At 37.3% G+C, this 24,042-nt stretch overlaps 1 protein-coding gene across 1 annotated transcript in view; it reads right to left on the bottom strand.

Annotated features, from left to right (window-relative positions):
* LOC120778876 (dendritic arbor reduction protein 1) overlaps window positions 1–24,042 on the bottom strand; it is a 138,355-nt gene that overhangs the window by 20,243 nt on the left and 94,070 nt on the right. Inside the window, exon 5 of the mRNA XM_040110920.1 lies at window positions 18,641–18,700. Within this exon, the coding sequence (XP_039966854.1) occupies window positions 18,641–18,700 (60 nt within the window). The remainder of the gene's footprint in view (window positions 1–18,640; window positions 18,701–24,042) is intronic.

Below are 24,042 nucleotides of genomic sequence, written 5' to 3'. Positions count from 1 at the left end.
TGTCAAAATTGTACAAGATATGGGACGAAAAGGGTTTTTTCCTTGGCTTTTAATAAGATGTCTTGTAAATTTACTATCAATTTCCTCAAAAACCGTATTGTGAGAATTTGGAACTTCAGTATTTGCGTGGCTTCTAGTTCCTAAATTTTATATACTTAATATCTAAGATATCTTGTAAAAATTCTCTATTGTTCGAACCACCTCATGAAACTTGTAGGTAGGTAGATAAAGGGGGGCGGTAGAACATCCTTAGCCCCGGGCGCCCGAAATTGTAGCTACGCCACTGTGCTGAGCATTATAAAAATATATTGAATGAACCTGAAATCTTCATTGAAGATAGAAGAAAAATATTTTAACCTCACTAATTTTGTAATAATTAAAAATAATAATTAATAAAAAATAATTATATTTTTTATTCAACATAGACTCCGGTATTCCAGTTTATAATTGAATCTCACGCTATGTACTTTCGCGGTAAAATATTTCTTTTCAAATATTGAATAAAAGAATCAATAAAGCACTACCTTTCAATAGTACCCTGACTCGGCGTTTCGCCAATGAAGTGAATTGAACTTTATCACTGTTGATTCGAGTAATCGCTCCGCCAGCGCCGACTTATCTTTATGCGTACACAAACACATAAATTATGTAAAGTGCACTTTTCGCGCAACACGGCGGGAGCACATGCGCATGCTCATGGGAATAAATACTGGAGCATATATTTATATGTGAGATAACAAAACACACCAATTTCTATTTTCTCCTCTTTCCCCATTTTTCGTTCGCACTTTATACGTATTGGTGTACATTTCATTATAGCAACTGATTATTGTTTGATTATTTTCAAACACTACACCCCGTGCAATTGATGGCGAGTACAGAAATGCCGCAGCAGTCCAGCACATTGCCAGCCGCGCCGCGCCGCGCTGAGCAGGTTGTGTTAGTTATTGCCGCGCTGAAATGTTGGCATTAATAAGCTGACATCAGCAATAACGCAATCTACAATATTGGCGCTATTTGTAGTTAATAAGCGCGATATGGCGTCAAGAGATATGCGCGCGCACAACAAGTGGGTAAAGTGGTGGCCAAAAATAGGAGAAAACAGCGCAGCGCAACAACGAAATTGTAAGAAAAATGAGTGCGGAAATGCACACGAATCAACAGCAGAAACGAGTTAGCCAGCGCCCAAACGGATTGTATCATTTGCTGGGCGGCCTAGCGCTTGCAGCTGCGGCAGGTTCACTTGCACCATTTTTGAGCGAGTACGCCGCTTTGCGCCCAACTGGCTCGCAATTTGTGCATTTTCGCTAATGCGATTGTGCGAAATTTTCTTCAAATGGTTCATACAATGTTTGTTCATCGAATTTTTTCATTTATTTATTTTAATTTTGTTTTTGTCTTTTGCGATGACTTGGCTTGAGGTAATAGCAAATTTGTAGCTGCAGCACTTGTTTGGTGCACTGGATATGCCATTGCTTGCGCGAAATCAAATGTGCCACAAATGGTGTTTTGTTGTTGTTTTCTGAATTATATATTATTGCAACGTTCAGTAATATGTTCGCGCGGCTATAAATTGGGTGCCGAGTTGGATTTTAATGTGATTTAAATTGGTGCATTAAGAAGTGGCGGTGCAGATTCAGCAAATTGTTGTGAATTAAATGTTGTAATGAGGTTTCCGGAGATTAGAAACGACAATTTTATGTGAAATATTGGTTTAGTGTTCCACTAATATTAAGTCAAATTTAAGCTTTTAGAATTGTCAACTAATTTTTCTTATTGGTAATAATTTCTGATCAATGCGCAATATTTTGAAAGTTTTATATCTGTTTGATAATTTCAAAATATCATTTTTTTGGCATAAATATTTAATGTAACTATACCCAAGAGTATCAAAAATTTAAAATTTATCCCGCTCAATTGTAGAAATTTTGCAATTTAGTGAAATCGGCTCAAAAAACTATTAACGCTTTTTTGTCGAAACATTGTTTTCAGAGTCATTGGTAAAAAATTTCTCCAATAGGACCCATCAAATCGAAATTTTCAGATGCTTGTATCTCATTTTTTATGTTATGATCGAAGATTGTTGACAATAATTTCGCCTTTTTAAGCCACTCTGAATTGCATTTTTTTCCAAAAAAAAACTATTTTGGGAAGCCGGCATTTTTTCAAAATTTATAATTTGTCCACCTATTTTACCATTGCTAGTGTTCGTCTATAACAGTGGTTCCCAAACTTATGTTGTCTACCGCCCACTTTGAGAATAAATATTTTTTAGCGCACCCATTTTTTCACCTATTTAAAAACCACTATAACTTCAAATTAACTATTGTGACCTATATGTATATTAACGGAGAATTCTAAACGAAACTTTTACTATAACCAGCAACTTGAAACCTAAGCGCAGTAGGTAGGTACAACGGCGCTTAGGTCTCAAGTTAACTCTTAAGGGCTCCACCTGCCAATAAGAATGATTATTGAAACACAACTTTATAATATTAAAACAGAGAATATTTTATTAAAAACAAAACTAAAATAATCGATCCATATATAAAAACTAATGTGAAGGATGAATCTAATGCTGTATAATAAGTTTGTTAATATCAGGTCCAATTTACTCAATAACAGTCGCAAGTCGCCACGTTCGGTAACAAACAAACGATTTCTATTTTTAGTAAGCAGTGTTGTCACAGCACTAAATCCACGTTCACACAAATATGACGATGGGAATGCTATCAAGAATCGTTGAACGATTGACCACAATCCAGGGCGAGATCGGTTTTTGTAGGCAAAATTCTTGGTAACCATTTTTGAACTTGATTTTTATTTCCTCGTTTGTTGTCAATTCTATAAGTTCTTCTTCCAGCTGAGGTGACATTGCTGTGTTGACATTTGAAAACGGATCCAACACCCAGTCTGGTATTTCCAAGTTCAAAATGTCCTGGTATCGTTCGGTGAAGTCAATGTGGAGGTTTTCCAAATGTTGGCAGTAGGCAAAAAATTCGTCGTTCCTGCATGATACTGATAAATTCGGAAAATTCTGAAACTCACGTCTGCCCAGATTGTTTTTGTGTAGAAGCAATTTGGCTGCGAAAGCAGCAACGACGTTTTTTGTTTTAATTAAATTTAGCTTATCGCGTTGCAGTTGGAGATTCATGTCGTTGAACAATTTATACAGGTCTGTCATGTAAGCTATATTACGATAGCAAATGCCCACATACAGATTTGGCAATGGCAAGAGCAATACGTTTGACAGTTAGTATTCTATAAATTCTATCCTGTCGAGATGCCCCGTTATGAAACGGAGCGACCGATTGACATGATTTTCATTTTTTCTATATTCAATAAAATAGGACAGATATATGAACTACGCGGAGAGAAATATAGAACCGAGTTTGAGCAATCTTTTAATTCATATTAGTTGATGTTCACAAGTTGTTGTTGAGAGTCGAGTGCTCATAAAAAACAAATATCTCCCCAGGCCTCTACACAACGCCCCCATTTTCTTTCTGGGTACCTGCGTTGTCGCCCACTTTGGGAAACACTGGTCTATAATAAGGACAACTTTTTTGTCTTTTTGCTTTAGAAATAGTTTTAAGCATACAAAATGATCATCATTCCTCCAGGTGATCGGCTGCAAGATCAAGGGAATCAAAATCGTTTAAAAATGTGGAAGGATTTTTTATAAAAAAATATCAATTTTTCAACCCCTTGAAATCAAAAATAAATATATATTAAATTGTTTTGTACGTAGGGAAACTAATTTTTAACTTTCTTGCGAAAGGTGGTGAGGAAATCCTTCTTATTAGTCGTTATGTAAAAAGAGGTATTGAAAGATACTTAGTAAGTTTCCATTTCTTCCCAGTGCCACGAATTTTCAAAATTCTACACAATTAAACTTAAATTCAGCGACACGAAGATAAGTGTATATATGTACGGATGGGTCTAAAATAGGAAATCGAGTGTCCTTTCAGCATATATATATAAAGATAGCCAAGCGGCTTCGAAGTCACTAAAATCTATTGAGATCTAAAATCTTATTTCACGATAAACTTGAAATATGTAGAATCAAAGCAAGTGTGAAGCAGAAGAAATAGTCAGGGCAGACAGCACCCTATAATGACACCGAAGAGCAGGGAATTTATATGCCTCGACAAATATGTTAGAAATAAATGCACCTATGTCTCGGTGGACTCAATCTTAACTTGCTCAACAAGCAGACTTACCTGGCCGCACTTCGCCACTTTTAATATTTAGAAGGTACGATATAAGAGTTCTAGTAGCAGTGCCAACAGCTTGGGAACTCCATGTGTGTATTTTATAAGCTTTCAAGGGTAGAAGAAGAAGACGGCATGGAACATCTTTTATTTTAATTCAAGAATTTTTATAGGAAAAAAATAAAAATTTTCGTTCGAGGGTTTCTTCTTTCGGCATTTCCTGACATAAACCTTTTTATTGATAAACTTCATCAGAATGACAGGATGGTTCAGAGAGAACATAATAGAGTGAGTAAATAAAAGGTTTATTTGTTCATGGGTTCAAAAAAATAGAAGAGAGCTTAGATGCCTCTGTTATTTAAAAAGAGAAAGTTAACTTATATTAATGTTGGCTTTTACAATGACAAGGAAGTCCTCTTTTTTTGCTACGTAAACCCATTTAGAGAAATTACAAAAAAAAAGTGAATACAAAAATTTTTTTAAATTAAAATGGTTATAAAAAATGAACAAGGTAAAAAACGTATAAAGCATCTTCCAAGATTTCAGTTACAAGAATTATTTAATTAATTTGCAACAAAAAAAAGCAGCTAAACTATTTAATTTGCATAAAAACATACAAGCTTTGCACCACCGATATTTAACTTTGCTTAAGAACGAGGACGCCACATAAAAGTAGCGCAACTCAAGTGTTTGGCAGAGCAAATATAATAACTCCGCATTAACAAGCCCTCAGGCTTATATAACATTTGCGCATGCGTAAACGCACTTATTTGCATTTGCACAGTTATTTTCATTATTTCTTCTCCTTCGTTTATTTGCATTTAATTCGGCGCTATGTTTACGTCTAAACGCTTGTAAGTGCCATATTAATAACCACTTAAGTGCTACTTGTAAAGCGTTTCGAGTGCAGCTCCGCAGACACGGTTGACAAGTGTACGATTTGATTGAATGCAAAGGCGCAAATGTTGGCTGAAATGAATGCGGCGACAACGGCTCACTCAACGGGTGACCAGCTGACATGCGCTAAGAAATATTGCCAACAACTTCGCATTTTACTTCGGCGCAAGCGTGTGGGCGTTTAGTTACATGCACTAAACTAATTATACAAAATATTTTTAATTTCATTAAAACACAGCTCGCAAGCGCTTTTGACATGCGCATGCGCGCTCGCCAAAGTTGTGCGTTCGAAATTTATTTGTTGCTTTTGCTGGTTGGCAATTTATTTTACAAATGTTTCGATTTTCAGTGATCAATGTTTACACAGCGCGACAAACTCATTGACTGTTTTAATTATGTTGACGTTGGTAGTCAGCGGTTTTTGACCGCAAAATGATGCTGCGGTTAGCTGTGATGCGGGCGTAAACACCAAATAGCTCGGCATCGATATTGGCTCTTAGAATGCGCGCGCATGCTTTGACAATATTTAAATATCTAGCTGCTTATTTACGGTTATATGTCTGTGTGTGCGTGAGCCTTTGCATATTTGGAGTGTTTCCAGTAGTCCAATATGATTTGTGTCAACATTGGTAAGCATTTGTTTGCCCACTACTTCATGTTGCGTTAATGTGACTATTTGCTCACTTGGCTGGCGAGCGCTCGCTTGCAAAACTTACAAGCAGTTGAGTTGCGGTAGCTACAAGTAAGCATACGTAAAAGATCAATAGACTCATGGCAGACATATATGTATACATCGCAAGTATGTACTCCAAATATGTGAGGTGGGAGCAAGGTCGAATAGATGGTTGCAAAAAAAATCTATATATACTATATATATTTAGAAAAAAATCATATACTGCTATTATTTGTACTTGGATCAGAGATACATTTTACAAATTATAAAATAAAGAATTTCATGTAAACTAGGACTGGACTTACTATTATTAATCTTTTGGCTTGATATGAAGGATAATCAATTTGCCTGCTTCGAAAAAATATTTTTTTCATATATTACAATTTTTGGAGTTCATATAACAAAATAATATTGTAAATTAAAGCAAATGGTATACAAATTGACTGAAAGTATATTTTAAATTAGGCCAGGCTACGGCCTGGATATGTTCGAGATCGAAACGAATCTCAAGCAACTGTCTTCCTGCAAATGAACTGTAGTGACGGAGTGGAGCACTACGAAAGGTCTGTATGGTGGTGTTCTGTCTCCTTTATTCAGGATCTTATTGGCAAATGACTTATTGGAGGAACTCGAGCGACGATATTGTTGCTCTAATGGTTAAAAGTACTTCCTTGGATATCGTTTACAAGTTGACACAGAGATATCTCAATGTGGTCACCAGAAGGATGGAAAGAAGCAGCTTAGCAGTAAATTCAAATAAAAATGAACTGATTACCATCAGGTACAAAATCAAATATCTCTTATATCGCGGCTCTTGAATTCACCCTGTTGAAAATGTGAAGTGTTTAAGCCTTGAGCTTAATATTGAGAAGAGAAAAGATTCCGAAATCCTCCCTCACTTCGACTGCAGCGGAATTTTCTCCCCTCACATACCTCCGAGAGGTATGTTGGTGAGGCGGAGTCGCTGGAGAAGAAGCGCAGTGAGCTTTTTCATGGATAGATCCAAGCTTAAGGAATAGGTTGGAGAGGAAGTCTACTGTTGGGAGCCCTCATTCAATTCTTCTTTCAAACGGCCAGACCACGTAGTGTTTTTCAAGCAAAAGTGGCAGTTATTAGGTACTTAGTAGCGGATGTCCTTCAACGAAGCGTGGCTTCCGCATACCTTACCAGCATCCATTTTGGTAACAGAACTGCTATATAGGCCTTATACTCGCTAAGAGTAAGCAGTGCATGAGCACTTCCATATTAAACTTGTATTGGTGCCAGACCAAAGCGGAATCCGCGGAAAGGCACCCATACCTAGATTCTTTCAAGATGGGAACGAGCAGGGGCTTTACTGTCTCCGTACAGACGGGGCCTGGAACTGTGAGCTGGAATTGAAATTTGTGCAGGCTCTAGGTGTTTTGATGATATGCAACAGTTTTTAATTCATACCCAAATGATATAGGCACCACAAACGAACAAGCGTCTTTAGCTGTATAAGTGGCAGCATTCGTGGCCTCACAAAAAACCAACCTTTTTTACCTAACCTAAACTAGCAAAAATAAAAATTGGTGGCGAAAACTTATAATCATTTCTTAAGTTTTTAACTACTAAAGAATTTATTTTAATTTTTCTTTTTACTTCTTTTATGAATTCTTTATAATTTTAAAGGAGTTTTTTTTACTCTTAACGATCTTCTCTTAATAATTAATTATTATTATTTAGAATCTACTCTCCGCGCTTTTTCTATTGAAAATACTTATATATTTTTGATATCTTTATGTAAGCTTTAAATATCTTTTTAAATATTACCATTAAACAAATATAATCTGCTTAAATTCTTAACTATCTAAACGCAGCACAGTTCCGAATGCACAAAATCACAGGCCAATGCAAGATAATTAATTAAATTCCATGTAATCACTTAAGCATTAACTACTAAGTTCATCCAAATTGCTAGTTACAAATATTACTTCGATATGTGTCAGTTTAATCGCCGAACACGGCGAGTGGGACGATAAGCGAGTGAAGCATGCAAGCGCAAAAGTTACTTGAACGCATGCGCAGTTAAAGGCGCAGCAGCTTGAGCGCCCAGTTACAGACCACAAGTCGCTTTGATTAAGTACAACACAAATTGGATTAATGTGTAATTTTAGGCAGAAAAATAAAAAAAACCCAGAGCAAACAACGCCTTGGCAGCCAGCAGTTTTATTACAGGCATAAATTCATAAATAGTAAATAGCAAATATGAATAGTAATTAAATTTTCAGCTATGTCAGTTTGGATACTTTATTTTATTGGAGCGTGCTTTATACGCATGCGCACACGAACATCATAAAGTACTATGCCAAACTGAATTCATTGAAATTTTGACATATTTAAATGGTAAATTGCGGCAACAACGAGCCGGTGCACCGCGGCGTATGAGTACCCAGCATGACACCTGCTGCATACACAGGCGGACATTGAGGGTAGATTTTAGACTTAGACACTTAGTTTGTAATGCTAAATGCATTCCCGAATAGACAACGGACTGGGCGCAGTTGAGCGGTCGCATGAATGGCTGGCTAAAAAGGCGCCGATTGTTGAATGACTGTGCGCCGTTAGTTCGGCGATATGCTAAATCGTATCGATGGACAATGCCGCAGCGCGGCTATGCGATAACTTTTAGTTATTTAGCCTTAATTTTTGCCGCTTGACTTGGCTGACTGCTTGGCCGTTGCTTGCACACATTTATTTTCCGCTGATTGGTTTGAATTGATTTAAATAGCCTCATTGTGGCCAAAATCTTGTGACGGCACAAAAGCGCGCGCTGCACACCAACACACCAACACAAAAGCGCACACGCACTCAAGTGCATTTATGCTGGTCGCAAGGCTTTTAACCCCGCAGTTTAGCGTTTTAGCGGGATATCATATCACCGCGCCATCACTGAGACACTAGCGAGTCGAGCGCTCGTTTCAGCTCTGGCAGCACAGTGCAGAGTGCAATGTCAGCCGACGTTTTGAATTACGCCTCTCAAACATCTAGCGCTGCATATGCATATGAATTTCAAAATTTGCTTGGCGTTTCGCCGCTGTGACACACATACCACGCTTCCCATGTAACCAAGCCTTTTGCTGTGTCAAAATCTTGCCAACACACACACACATACAAATGAGTGCCTATTATATTAAAATTAAACAGCGCATAGCAAGACATTGCTAAGGCAGAGGAAGTTGCAAGCTTTTTGGTAAATTGGCGACATGGAAACTTGCCGCTGCGTTGTGGCACCATAAAGTTCGGAGTAAATGTAAAAAAGCGCACGAAAATTGCCCGCAAAAGCGTCATTACAAACTGTCAATTGACGCAGCGCGGACAGTCGCCGCGATTGAGTTATGCGCCGCCGCATTTGCCTACCATTCGACCGAAGCGACCAAGTGGCGACGGAAATGCACTGTCGTTTCCTTTGGCATGTTCGATTGCACGCTTTTATTTGCAATTCCAGCGCATTTTCCGCTGGTGCAAAATCGCGAAAAAATGCAAATATTCAAAAGCGAAAAATTTAACCTTTTGTCGCATTGCGCGAATTGTTAATCGCTCTTTTAATGGCTTCGCGTTTGTGTGCGCCCGCAAAATATCAGCGCATGCAAATTTGAGTGTTCGCTCACCGTTTTTTTGTTTGGTTTTTGCCAATTGCATATTTTTAATAACTCTTGGAACTGCCTGCCTCTACCTTTACTTATTTATTATTAAAATCTTTATTATTTTTATGTATAATTTTTCATTTGGTTTTTTCCTTCATATTTGCTTCGTTGATTGGACGACAGACACGCACGTTGATTTCTGCGCAGTTGAAATGTTGATTTACGACGACTGCTCGAGGGTAGAGGTGAGTTAATCGCAATGCAACTTGGCTGGCACTGTTGCATTTTATTTACGATTGAGATTGAATTACAACTGCCGCAATTGCTGCTGCCAGTACGAGCGGTGGTTAGGCGGCAGGTTGCACGGTATGTGAGTGCGCTTAAGGGTGTCAGCGTTCCGTTACTCAAGTGGCATAACACATTTGAAATGTTGCAAATTTGTTTTTTGATGTAAACTTCTTTTTTGCGCGCAGTTGATGTGTACATTTGGCTCCGGGCGTCGTTTCATTTGTCGCTGTTTTGTAGACTTGTCCATAGGTGAGAAATCGATAGTGACATTTGTCAATGTTTTGCAAGTGATCGCGGGGCAGATAGGCGCACATGTTGCTTTTGACTACGTCGATGTTGTTGATAAGCCGCTTGTGCTGTGAGTGTAATCGTAATGAAATACGAGCTGATAACTTGCTGCGATAAGATCAGAAAATTTGTAAATGCACTAATCTGTGCAGCCAAATTATTTCAATCAGCTTGTAGGCAATTTTTCACAGTTATTTGATACTTAAACGAAACGCTTATTAAACAAACTGCATGCATGAATACAATCAATTTTTGAAAGATGTCCAGAGTGACAAAAATCTCTTAAGCAGAAATAATTTTATTGATTTAAGCGGGTTTTGTACGCAATTTTTATTGCAACTTTCTATGGAAATTGTTTTTGAAATTAATTGGTAATAATCTAATTTGATTTAATTTAATGTAATTTAATTTAAGTTAATTTAATTTAATTTCATTTGATTTAATTTAGTTTAATATAATTTAATTTATTTGATTTTAATTTAATTTGATTTAATTTAATTTAACTTTATTTTATTTTATTTTATGTCAATTAATTTTATGTGTTTACTTAATTTAATTTAAGTTAATTTAGTTTAATAAAAAATAGTTTATTTTCGTTTAGTTTAACTTATCCTAATTTAATTTGAAATAATTGAATTTAAATTGACTTTATCTTTTCTTAAATTCTTTTACGTAATTTAAATTAATTCTATTTAATTTGCCCATATTTAATATTTTATAATTTTTTATTTTTTTCGTAAACGTATTTTGTTTAATTAATTTTTTTTTATTTTAATTTTTTTATTTTATTTTATTTTATTTTATTTTATTTTAAGTCGGGAAAGCCATATAAGACATAACAAACAAACTGACCGATAAAAATCTGGTCCTTGTACTTAAGAGAAACCCTTTTTAATGAGGTCGACCAAAGATATTCTATTCCAATCTGCAAAGATATTATTTAGTTTGGACTGCTATAACATATAGCTGCCATACAAACTGAACATTCAAAATAAGACAAAGATCTTTTTATACCCTTTATTGCTATAAGAAGCTATAACAAGTTTTCTTCTTTTGTAATGTTTATTTACCGCGTTTCTTAAAATTATTTTTGCTCCTTATTCTCTCACAAGTGCATTTTCGAACCAAACTTACGTGTGCAAAATGTATTGTTTTTGTAATTTTTCTGAGTATGCTGCAAAGTCCTGCATGTCGCAGTGAATTTATAGCGAAGTGTCCGACACTTTACCTCACAGCTCATAAACCATTCCTAATCGTCACACCATCGTTAAACCCACTTGGAGTAAGAACGATTAATTCGCACATAAAAATAAAGAAGCAGGCATACATTCATACAGTTGTATGAAATATATTTACCACTGTGTTTATAAGAAAACTTATCTCATGCACTGTAAATGGAAGCCATAAAAATGTAATAAAAATTGTACTAAAGATATTTCTTCATACAAATGGGTTTCTTTCTGCTTGGTGGTGAAGCTTCACATTTGTAATGGGTTCTTAAAAGAATACACACTGATATTTAAATGCACTTAGCGTGAACTATTGGATTAATTTTATTAGTTCGGTCATTTGTTTTTAGACGCTCTTCTATAACTATGTACAACTAAACTATCAAAACCCCTGCCTTAATCTATTTTTCAAGCGTCTGCATTAAAGGTCGCACACCTGCTAAACTATTTAGTAAGTAACTGGTAAAATATCTTGGAGGTACCTAAATGTAGGCAACAAAAACTTAATTGATGTCCTTATATACATATGAGCTGGCAAACTTAAATCCTAAAATTCAGTATTTTTCTTAATTTTCGAAATATAATATTTATTTTGTTTTAATAAACGTTATTATAAGTTAATTAAATTTTGAAGTATTTTTGACAAACGCATAAAATAAAATATAGGACAAACGCTCTGCACTACATAACTGTTCTCGTACGAAATTTTTCATCAAAATCAGCAGTCATGAAATTAATTAAGTAATCTGATACTTTTCAACAGCAAAGGTTAATATATCACATCAGCAATCAGCAGAAAAATGCTTTATTAGTCTTGCCAACGCGATAGCGATACACCAGCATATCAATTGTATGCTGTTCCGTATACTTTTGCCACTTAACCCAGTTTAGAAGCATCGCAATAAGTTGCCACTTGTGCGCGTGCGCAACATCCAACCAACTTAACACACTGACCCACAAAAGCGCTGCGGCAGCAGCAATAATCCTTTAGAGCAACAAAGGCGAGAGATTTAAAAGGCTCACCACAGTTGATTAACGAACCACAAAAAGCATTAACCAACACGCTGACCAAAAGCACCGCAAACCAACACCAAGCAAACCACACGAATGCGCGGCAGATTACCGCCCATGCGGGATGGGCTGCTATGATTATTTCCATCATCATCATCATCTTCAGCGCTGCGCTTGTTGCTTTATTTACAGTTTTGTTTTCCTGCATTTGCGGCTGTCGCTCACGTTCCACCAGCCGCAGCGTCGTAGCTGTGCAAACGCGCCCAGCTGCCAACCTCAACTACGGGTTCATACAATTCAATTCATTTTCAATTTCGATTCTGGGTCTTGCGGTCGGCACGGCGTTGTCGGTTGTAATGGTTGTTGACGCTGGTGGCGTGGTTAAGCTAGTGGTGATGGTGGTGGCGGGCGATGCGAGCGCAAGTCGTGAGTTGAGATTTTGCGCGCATGCGCGTACACTTGCGTCAACCGCAACCACAATTACAGCTGTGACCGCGAGCAGCTACTAGCCACATTCACAGCTCACACACACACACACACATACACAGATGCGCATATAGCTGTAAAAGTGCTCGTAAGGCAGTCGGCTCGTTGCAGATGCGCAGACTCATTCGCTGATTCATTTCGTTTTATTGGCTGGTGAGTTGGTCAGAAGTGTATGCCGTCCAGTCGCTTTAATTTGCCAATCGTGCTTTCGAGTAAGTAAGGCAGCAGCAACAACAACAATAAGGCTATAAAAATGAAAAAACAAGTAAAATAAAGTGCAAACACTTTAGTCAGCGACCGCAAAAGTTGCATCATCAGCAGCGCATGCGCAGTGAGAAGTCAGAAAAATCGTTTATATCCGATGGTGCTGCATTTCAGTTGTGTAGTAAGACCAACAACAGCAACAAGAGCAAAAGAAATAAAATCGAGTTGAAATATTGCAAGCGTTGATGGTTGATGGGTTAGTTGTTTCCTCGCTGGTAGTGGACAGTGTGATCATGATTACGGACACGCGGCAATTGTGTGCCGCAATGCACTTGCCAAAGGCGGAAATAACGAAGGAAATGTACAGGCGACCTATTGAGCATTCGTTGGCTTTGACAGTAATGCAAAAAGCGTGAGTGCTGGACATATACGAGAACTTTATGGTGATGGATTTGACAAACATATACAAATATATGCGCGTATTTATATACGAAACCTTCATAGACGTCAAAGTCATCTTTCTACATAATGAAGTTGTAGTTAACTTATTTGATTAAGTAATTTTTCTATTATTCTCCAAGACTTCTAAGCGCGGGTGTTTATTGTAAGGGCTACGACAGATTCAGTAGGTCTAATTGATGAAGTTTAAGTTCAGTTCTAAGTGAGAGTATGTACTGTAATATAGAATGCTTAGCAGGACTTTACGTTAATTTTTTAATAAATAATTTATATAAAGATTAAGTGTCACTTTACTTCACTGTCAGTATCAATTTGCTTCGAAAATGTCGAGTCATCTATGTTATTGCTGTTATTAAGACTTAAAACTTCTTACCACAAACGAAAAATTGGAAAATTTGCTTCTAGCTAAGCACTTATCATTAGCTAAATCTTAAAACACCAGCTTGAGATAAAAAAAAGTAGATTTGACAAGTTTTAGAATTATGTAAATAAAAAATAACGAAATTAGAAATAAAAAAACATTAACTTCGACTGCACCGAAGCTTCATACGCCTTGAAAGTTACATTTATACAGCATAGGTTAGTCTGATAGGCTAGTGGGCCACGCATGCACCAATTTTCATTCTTAGCGATTGCAGATGGTGTTGCCGTTGTAGTTGCAGTTCATTAGAAGTTGACACCAGGATGACAGCACTTAAAGCGAATTTAAATATGTTCTGCAACCCCACTATAGATTAATCTAGTGTCTCATACCGTGTTTGAAGCGTTGCCTTGCATGTACGTGACAATTGCACAAGAGCTGTTCCATTTTTCCCTGGTTGTTCTTGATATTTCCTGTTGTCATTTCGATCTCTAAGCTCCATTCTGCGAATGTGTTGTTACCAAATTTTGATCAGTGGGTATTCGAACCATCTTCCTACCATTTCTTCTATCCAGAGTGAGCAGGCACTTTGTAATTTTTTATTCATAAAACATTCTTAGCAAACTCGTCCATTATCTCACTGACATCTTTGCCTGTTTGTGATCTGGCACCCATTGGAAAAGAAGTCGCTTGTTCCTGACGACACTTTCCACTGCTGCTGTGCCTCCCACACACTTCCGCTCGATATACAAAACGAGATTATTACCTTAATTGCTGCTTGGCTGTCTGCGTAGATGTTAATTTTGGAGTTGCCTGGTGTTATATTAGGGGCTAGTTCCATGGCTTTCCCAAAAGCAAATACTTCTCCTTGAAAAATTCTAAAATGATACGGCTAGTTAAAAGGCTATCTTATGCCTATCTCTTCAGGGTACATCCTCACACCAACTCCGTCCACCATTTTCGATGCCATCCATCTTATGGCATTAAATAGTATAAGAAAACCTTTGTCTTGATTTTGATCGGTCAGCGTGTATGGCATCTTTGTGATATAGTGGCCCGATCGAAACTACATGTCGGATAATGGTAGTGTTCCTTTCTACAATAATTCATGTTCGGAAGATATCTTATCAAAACAAAATTTTCTATATAAGCACTGCCTTCATATTGATCGTTCAGTCTGTATGACAGCTACATGCTATAAAGCTGTGGTGTCGGCGGTACGGACAAATAATCACTGTTTGTGGAGCAATATCATCATTTCGCCATAAATGCTCTTCATCTTCCTTCTGCTTCTAATAAAAAACTTCTAGTTGAACCGAGCACACATGCACTCATTTACCATTACCATTACTTATTTCCATACCATTTTCTAAAATCACCAAATTTATTCCTACTTCCCCCTGAAATCAAGGAACCGCTCTATTGGCCAAAGGCATTTGCCTAAAGCGCACTATACCCACTCTTCAGGCATGCCACGCTACAGTGTGTAGCAAAATACTAGGAACATAATTAATTTCAATGATTTATGGGCGATGCTATTGCAACTGCGCTTGTAAAATTACCATTTGCTCGCCGCTAAATTCGTGTGTGAGTGTGACAGCTACAATGGTAGCAACGACAGCAAATTCGGCGAACAACATTATTATGAAAATGCTGCCACATACACACAAGCATACACACATATCCGCAGTTACAAGCATTCGCCACTCGTTATTTTGCCATAATATCATTTTCCATATTCACATTTATGCCAATAAATCAAAAATCCACAGAAACTACAAACGTTTAGGCACACAAGCACACCAATACACTTACACGTGCTCAGCTCCTTTTGCATATTAATGTTAGCGGCACTTAACTTCAACGCTAAAATGTTTTAAGTACACAATAAACGTTGGCTTAATGGCTGCCTTTGTGCTCTGAGCTTAGCAACAATTGGTGCAGTTGAAGCCCCCACCTCCCCGCTGTCGCTTGGCTTTATTGACGGTGGCTGCCGCGTTTATTGTGTGGTGCTGCTGCTGGCTGCCTCAACTTTTGTGGCTGATATCGATGCTGCCTCTTGCGCCGATTTACTGTTTGGCATTCTGCTGTGGCATGTACGTGCATGTGTGTGTTGTTGTTGCTCTAGTTGTTGTTCGGCGCTTATGGTCTGCCCTAACCGCAATCTATTAGCCATATTTCAAAATTAATCCAACTGCCAACAGTGTGCGCATGTGTACTGGCTGTGGCAAGTATTGGTTACAAAGTTGCCGCGCATATTTGCTTGCCGTTGCATGTTCAGCAGTCATTGATATTTCGTGTGTGCAACATGTTGCTCTATCACATATTGCTAGTATCTTGAAAAATATGAATTCCATTTATGAGCATACATGTGTGTGTGTGTGCGAGTATGCAAGCACTTGTGCATGTTGCACGTTCTCGTTTGTGTGCTGCCAACGACATGTGGCGTTAACTAAAATAAATCAATTGTCTCGGTTGCAGCAGTTAGTGAAGTTATTACTCAATTGATCGCCCGCAGGCTATCTTAGCGGTAGCGACAAATCAACCTAGCGACCGACATGATAGCGCATACTTTATAAATGGACATTTTTGGGTTTAGCATTGCATGCCATGTCAAACTCAAATTTCAATTTTTTTTATTCTCATATGCAATGTGGTAGCTTTTCTAGTCTCTTGGTGAAATGTGTCGCAAATATTTTTTGCGGTTATACTTAATAAATTATTTTGAGTTTTAAAATAGAATCTTTTTATTTTCAAAAATATTTTTTCGAAAATAAATTTTGTTGTAAACACTCTCGGAAGGGAGAAAATTAAGTTATATTTAGTAAATACATAAAGCGTTACTTATCTAAAGTTTCGAATAATGCCTGCCATATGATTCTTAAAAATGTCTTTATTTTATAATTTGGACGGTGATAAGCAACGGAATTAAATCATATTTTTTAAGGTTTTAAGGAATTGTATTCACTTGCAAATTTTACCTAAAAGAGTTGTATTCATATTAAGAAGCTAGCGCCAGATCGAAATAAATGCAAAGGAAGATAGCGAAAAAGGTTTCTTTTATATTCGTAATGAAGGCTCGATCAAGCTTCACTGATTTTTAAATATGCTCAGTATAATACTCAGTGCTGAAATGAGCAAATAGAGTGTGCCTTTGCAATCTTACTTTTATTTGATATGCTAACTTCCTTTGGAATATCGGATACACATATCTCTAAGAAGTTTGTATTTATTACAGATTTGGCGACCAAATTTAAGGGGGAGCCTGCTTTAGAGGCTTCAAAAAATCGATGTTTTTGAGGATTTTTTCGGGAAAGAAAGAAATAATTGATTAAATCGAAATTTCTAAGGTTTATAGTTATATATTTAAACATCATTCACAAATTTTTTGGATACGAAATCTTTGATATTCTGCCTTTGGGAATCAATTGCCCGCTCACGCATGTGCATTTGTCGGATGGCGGGCAGGATGCAGATCGCAATTCCTATCGGAAACAAAACATTCAAAGAGATTTATATTTTTTGATAATTTATCTTCCAGCTAAACTAAGAAAATTTCAATAACAAAGTGTAAAATTTAAAAAAATTTATAAAAATTGAAAATGGGGTTTTTGACCAAAAAAATTTTACTTATGTTGTTTTAAAATATGTTCAAATTTTACTATTCTTAGTTTTTTTAGTTTAAATAGAAGGTAATTTAATGGCAAAGATAAATTTTGCCTCAATTCCATACTACGTTTAGTTTTTTTCTATATTGCCCGCCAATTAAGAAAAATCGTTAAAATGAAAAACCGAGAAATCGCGCGTCAAAGTTTTCGCTTTTAGCCCAAGCGCTAAAGTATCTGCTAAACGCTCGGTCACTATTTCCCTTCTAGCTTCGAAAATATTTTGAATTCCCATCTATTACTTTGGGGTCATATTCTTAGATAATTTTTAAAGAGATTTAAGCAAAAAAAATCCGATTTTTTGAAGCTTCTAAAGCAGGCTCCCGCCTTAAGAGGATAAAACAAATGAAAATTGGAAATGACATATGTACATAAATGATTTACATACATATATATGTATGTAAATGTGTGATATGATAAGATTAAATCGTTGAAAGTTGCTGAATTTGATATTCAATAGATTTGTAGCTTCAACTGTTAACAAAATGATTATGTAATATTTCTGCAAGAAAAATATTTTTTGTGGTTGAGATTTTTCATTGGCCTACTTGTGAATTTTACTGCTATGCATTACTCAAACTAAACCGATGATGGTTTATTAAACTCGAACAAACTCATTACTCAAGTTAACATCAAAAAAAATTATGCTGAAGTAATTAATCATTAATTGACCTACTAAACTTGCAGTTTTTAATTTTTTATGCAAACATTTTTTCGAAGAATAGGCCCACAAATACCAAAAATTATAACTCAGTAAAAATATGTTTAAGCTCCACTTTCGACACTATGTAAGAAACTATACACACACACACACATACACATATGCACACATTGAAGCAATTTGGCATAGTTGACTGTGCCTCTTCGGTCAGTTATTCGCTATGAGTCAGCGAACGCTCATAATTTGCCGTTAGCGATGTTTTTTTTTTTGCTATTTTAATATGTTTACATAACGTAACGGTTTTGTGTAGCTGGGCTGCTGAGTCTATAAAAGTTGTTTGATTTAAATTAATTGCTTAAATTGATTAGAAATTTGTCGGCAGAGCAGACAAGGTCTATCAAAAATTTAGTGGAGCTACAAGCTTTTACAGTTGTTGGTTAGTACTTATATACATATGTATATGCTATACATTTAAAGCTATGCATACTTCTGTGAACATATATGTATGTACTTATGTACATATGTAATATTTGGTATGCAAAGGGTTAGCATTGTTTTAATTAACACCAAGCGATTAGCTTTCTTTGACCACTTACCGGTATGTATACGCTGGTGCGCCTTCAGGTGTGAGCTCTTCGTATAAACCTTGGTACAGCCTGCAAAATCAAAAAAAAAATATTGCGATAAAAATAGATTTCGAAGCGAAAATGTTTTCTAATAAAAAATAAAACAAACTTGTATACAAATAGATTTAGTGTGGCAAATGGGAATTAGTTGCGGTTTCACCCTTGGGCAAATGAGTCCGAAAAGCCGCATTACCGCGAACTGCCCGTTCGTACAACACGCCAGCAATGTCTAAAAAAGAATGTTGCTGCCACTTTAGCAATATGCGGTGCTGTTGCATGCTTTTTGGAAGTGTGTTGGCAGGCAACACATTGCTTGGCAAATGTTTAATCTTCGTTGCTGCCACTTGTTAAATTTAAGTTTTATTCGCAAAATGTTCGCCTCATTTTTCCGAGGCTATTGTGTTGCCAGCGTTTGTTCTGCTCAACAACTGGGCTTAAACTGAGGCACACCGAACGTGCGATCCTTTGTACTGTGACAGGCAAGAAAAGCGAGCAGTGGCACTAATAAGCGCTATCGCTTGTTGTTGTTGTTGGTGGTGTGGCTCATTGGCCGCCTAATGCAATTTAAGTGCTGCGGCAGGCAAATTCACAACACCGCACGGGTGCCTCAGCTTTCTGCCACAAGTAGCGCGCCTCAACTGTCGTTTGTTGGCGCAAAGTACAGTGTATTATCGTTAAAAGTGACATTCAATTAATTGAAATTATATTTCAACCAATTTGTGTGCTTTTGTTGGGTCGAGTTAGCCATATCCGTCTAACTAACTGTATAAATGTGAACTTGTCCTTCACTTTTAGAGATACAAGTCTGAAATTTTACATAAAATCTTTTCTACCCAACAAGCCCCTCATCACTTCCAATAAGTATTGGACCATGACAGCATTTAGTTGTTGTACAAGCGGATTGATCAAGTCCTTACATGGGAAACTTATTAATTTGACAAGATATCTTCACAAAATGTGCCATGGAATATTGCCTCAAGCAACGGTATAATATCAGAACAAATTGCTTAGATCGGACCACTACAACATATATCTGCCATACAAACGGAATGCCTACACACAAGCTGCCTTTTCAAATTTTATCTTTGCATGAGTTTTATTAATTTTATTGTAATTACGCTTAATCAAAATAATATTAATCAATTATTTCACTAAATTACTAAAGTACTAAAATACGTCACGGCTTCACTGTATCTGCCATACATATGTACTTGCCACATGGCTGTCGCTTGTACGCCTGCCAGTTGCCGCAACTAGCAACCTGTTGCCGTCGTCGTGCTCTGTGCAATTTCTATGGATTTATTTAAGATTCATTTATTTCCTAGTCATTGTACGCCTTTTGTTTCTTTTTCTCTGCTTTATTTCTTCTTTATTGAACACGCTCGACCAACAAGCTCGCTTTGCTGCCCGTTTTTTGCTCATTTGGGTCGAAAAAAAATTAAATTGAACAAAAATACGCCGGGCATCTTGATACACGTTCACTTTGTTCGCTGTTGTTGTTGCTGCTGTTTAGTAGCTCTATTTTAATGCAGGCAGTTGGTGTAGTTGTTGTTGTTTCGTTAAGAGCATTAACAAAATGCGCCAAAATAACACAGATTAATGCTGTTATTAGGTCAATTGGGCGGCTGTTTGCCAGCACACCAGCTCCAAAGCTCCCCAGCTTAGCAGCCTGGCGCTCAACGCTCGGTGAATGGCTGCTTGTAAAAACGCTGACGATTCGCTTGCCCACTCGCCTGTTGGCAGCAAGTACTGTCCTTTGGATTAAGCGGACTTTTTCCCCACTTTACTAGTGTAATTTTTCACAAGCTTGATTGCTGGGAAGCATTAGCTGCTGGTGGGCAACGTTTGGTGCTGGTGTTGGTGATGGCGGCTGCAGTGGCTAACCAGTGCCAGCAACGCTAATTTGTAGCTTAAAATTGTTTTGGTTGAGGGCATAAGATGTTGCTATTTGTAAGCTGATGATTTATGGCGCAATGAAAGCAACAACGGCAACAACAATGGAGACAGCAGATATTGAGATGAGCAAAAAGCCAGGCATGATGAGTCCACAACAAACACGGAAAAGCTGGCTTACCGAGAAAATGTTGCACAGCAGCCAGCGGTGGCACGTTGCAGCCGAAAATAAAAGGAATTGCTCAGTGGACATTAAAGAGAAGGATTGCAGCCAACATATTAACGAACGTCACGTTTAAGAAAAAAAATGTATATATATCTATGAACAGAAAAAAAAGCACATTGCAACCTTTTCTCACAGTGTAGCGCCATATGTGGCATCGCTAGAAGCAGAAGTAGCGCATAGCCATTAGCTGCCATTTATGTCGGACATATGCAAGGCATAATAACATCAAACTCATGTTAAAGTCTTTTACCTAGCGCGCTCCCGCCACCCCTCCACGCAGCCTTTTATTGCTCCAAATGAATAATAATAATTTCATGTTGTACCTTCTGCATTCCTGGTGGACCCACTGGCATGGATGAGCATGACCACTTATGTGCGCTGACAAGCAGGAACTGTCCGAGACAACGTCGCAAACGCTAGGCGCCACTAAATAGGTAAAAACCCAACAATAACATACAGCAAATATGCATAAATGGCGCAGCAAAAAATTAATAATAAATCGCAGCACAAGACAAAGTACTAACTCTGCCGCTCGTAAAGGCGAATCTGCATATGTAAACACGGCATAAATAAATCGCAACAAGCAGACTATTGTGTAGGCTATCGCCTGCGGCAATATGTTGCAACAATAGCAACCACACACACGCATCTAGCGTTCCAGCTGCGCTTCAAAGCCAGTGCGTCGTTGTGGTCGCGCATTCAAAAGCATTTCGCTCGGACATTTGACTCGCAACGAAGCAAGTCTGCCTGTCGCCGTCGTCTTTCACTCATCCAGCTGCGCATAATGCCGAACGAGAAAATATTTTTGCATACAGTGAAGTGGTGAACACATAGAGCGGGACAGACTGCAAACTACATCTGTCAAATATTAAAATACACACGTTCTTATGGACACTGTTATGTTGACAGCTGCACAACTACACGACTGCAGGCCGACAGTTGTCGTTCTCGCTAACTTCAATATCCTCCTATTTTTGCCAACGACAGTACGACGACAGTCGAGTTGACAGTAGAATGGAAGATAGAAAGAGGAGGTAGAGTGGTGATGCCACTAATATGTAAAATGTAAAATTATTCACAGCTCTAACAAACTTGACGTTATTTTACAAATAAAAGCATAAAATAGCTATATTATAGCTCTATTATATCATTTGTAATAACAAGGGATAATTTAAAGCAAAAATATTTACCTATTTATTTATTTTTTGCATAAAAAATTTCACTTTGAACAAAATATTAAAATTTCATTGAAGTGAAAGGAATTAGTATGGCCACAACGAAATTGTGTACATACAAAATGGACAACTGCGTTGTTTTGCGTACATGCCGGCCATTGTGTTGTTGTTGCTTCTCAAAATGTACATGTAGCAAGATGCACAACGACGTTTTCAGTTCTGCAGTCTGTCGCAGCCATTGTGTTCACCACTTCAGTTAGGCGATATACATATATCTCTTCTATGACGCGCTATAAATTCCTTGAGTTTCTTTAAAGAACAAATATTTTAAGGATTTCAGAAAAATAAAAATTGAGAAGAAACTCATTGTCAATGTGCGATTTGAAGAGCGGGTTCTATTCAAAAAGAGCAAAGTGTATAATATGTTGATTACTTTTTCGAATTTACTAGTTTACTAGTTTGAGTTCAGATGTATTTGAATGGCATATAGTATAAGGGAAGTCAAAGAAATTGTACTTGAAAATCGCGTGATGGTATCAGAGCGATTACAGAGGATTTCAATAACTTTCAGGAATCCATTCAACACAATTTGGTTAATGTTTTGGGTATGAAGAGTGATGAATGATGCTAGACTGGTACCAAAATTTCTGAGTCTTTTGCAAAAGCGAGTTCTGCAAGCGCATCTTAACTGATGACAATGCTTAAGTTTAATAATGTGACGTCGACATTGTCTAACAATCTAGGGAATGGCGCTCGAAAATTGAGCCGGCATTCCCCGAAACTAAAGGAAAAGGTCCATATCTTCAAATCAATAACAATTTGCGTGTAAAGAGTGACTGGTTAGTTAGTTAGGTTTCTAACGGTCGCATATATATCATTATATGTAAATACTTGTTTCCATCAACAAGTAGAAGGAATATAGCTTGTTAAATACGCAGAGAAATCTTTATTATCGAAGTTTTAGCCAGACCCCTCAGCAGAATAATAATTAAGAATTCTGGTAAAAATGACTATAATAGTGAAAGCATTGATTTTTGTACTTAATATAGTTAGATACGTAATATCTATCCTTCATCAAATTTCCGGTAATAATTTTACAAATTTTACCCTAATAGTTACCTAACGCTGAACTTATTTTGGAAAAGAATTACATACTATATATTCCCTTCACTGCTTTTCAACGCTCGAATAAGCTTTTGTCTAACCTTGATATCTTAGCTCGAAATTCCAATACCTCAATTGCTTCATAAGCTTGCTTAACCTCAAAACTGTTCAATCGCCAGCCAATTAACTAGTTCGTTGCATAACTGTCTCGCTTGTCTCTTATATATTAAATGTGTGCATCACAACACAGATTCTTAGTGACGGGCGGAAAGCGCACTGATAAGCACCCATACTAGCACAAATTTGTACACTCATACACACGTACATTGCTGTAAGTGGACTAAAGTGCAGTAGCAAAATGTTATGAAGAGCATTCAACCATAGTTGCCACTTGGCCGGCAGTTAAGCGATGAGCCATCAATTAGTTGGAATTAAAAGGCGATTTCTTGCCGCATCACCCATAATTTGCTCACTCATTCTTCTTTCGATTTTCCTCCCAACAAGTCGCCTGTAATCGAGCGGCGCGGCTGAAAAGGAAGCGACACTGATTTGTAGTCGCGCACTTTCGACCAGCAGGCTCTTGTTTGTATGTATATACAGGTATGTACGGGCGGCTGCAATTTTAGCTAATTAACACTGTTTGATGGCTTGCCAAGGCGACTGGTTATGTCTACATAACATATTTTTCAGCTAGTTAGTCGGTTGTTTCGGTTATTTTTCCCTTTTTCGCTGTTCGTTTATTAGCACCTGTTACAGGCGGATGTTGCCGGTGGTTGGGTTTGGCGGCGCATTCTTCTTCCCGGTTATAGTTGCAGCTTTAACATGTATCCGAACCATTAACAGTTCATTAAATTAATGTTATTAAATATGTTATTTACTTTTGCAAGTTGTTTATATAAAATGTCCAGTATCTGGTATTCGCCCCAACATTTAGACAGACGCAAATTGTATTTGCTCGACGGAAAATAGAGGCA

The sequence above is a fragment of the Bactrocera tryoni genome, chromosome 5 (genome assembly GCF_016617805.1).
Source record: "Bactrocera tryoni isolate S06 chromosome 5, CSIRO_BtryS06_freeze2, whole genome shotgun sequence".
NCBI lineage: Eukaryota > Metazoa > Arthropoda > Insecta > Diptera > Tephritidae > Bactrocera > Bactrocera tryoni.
The sequence above is the reverse complement of the archived record's forward strand: the minus strand, read 5'-3'. Positions and strand labels throughout refer to the sequence as shown.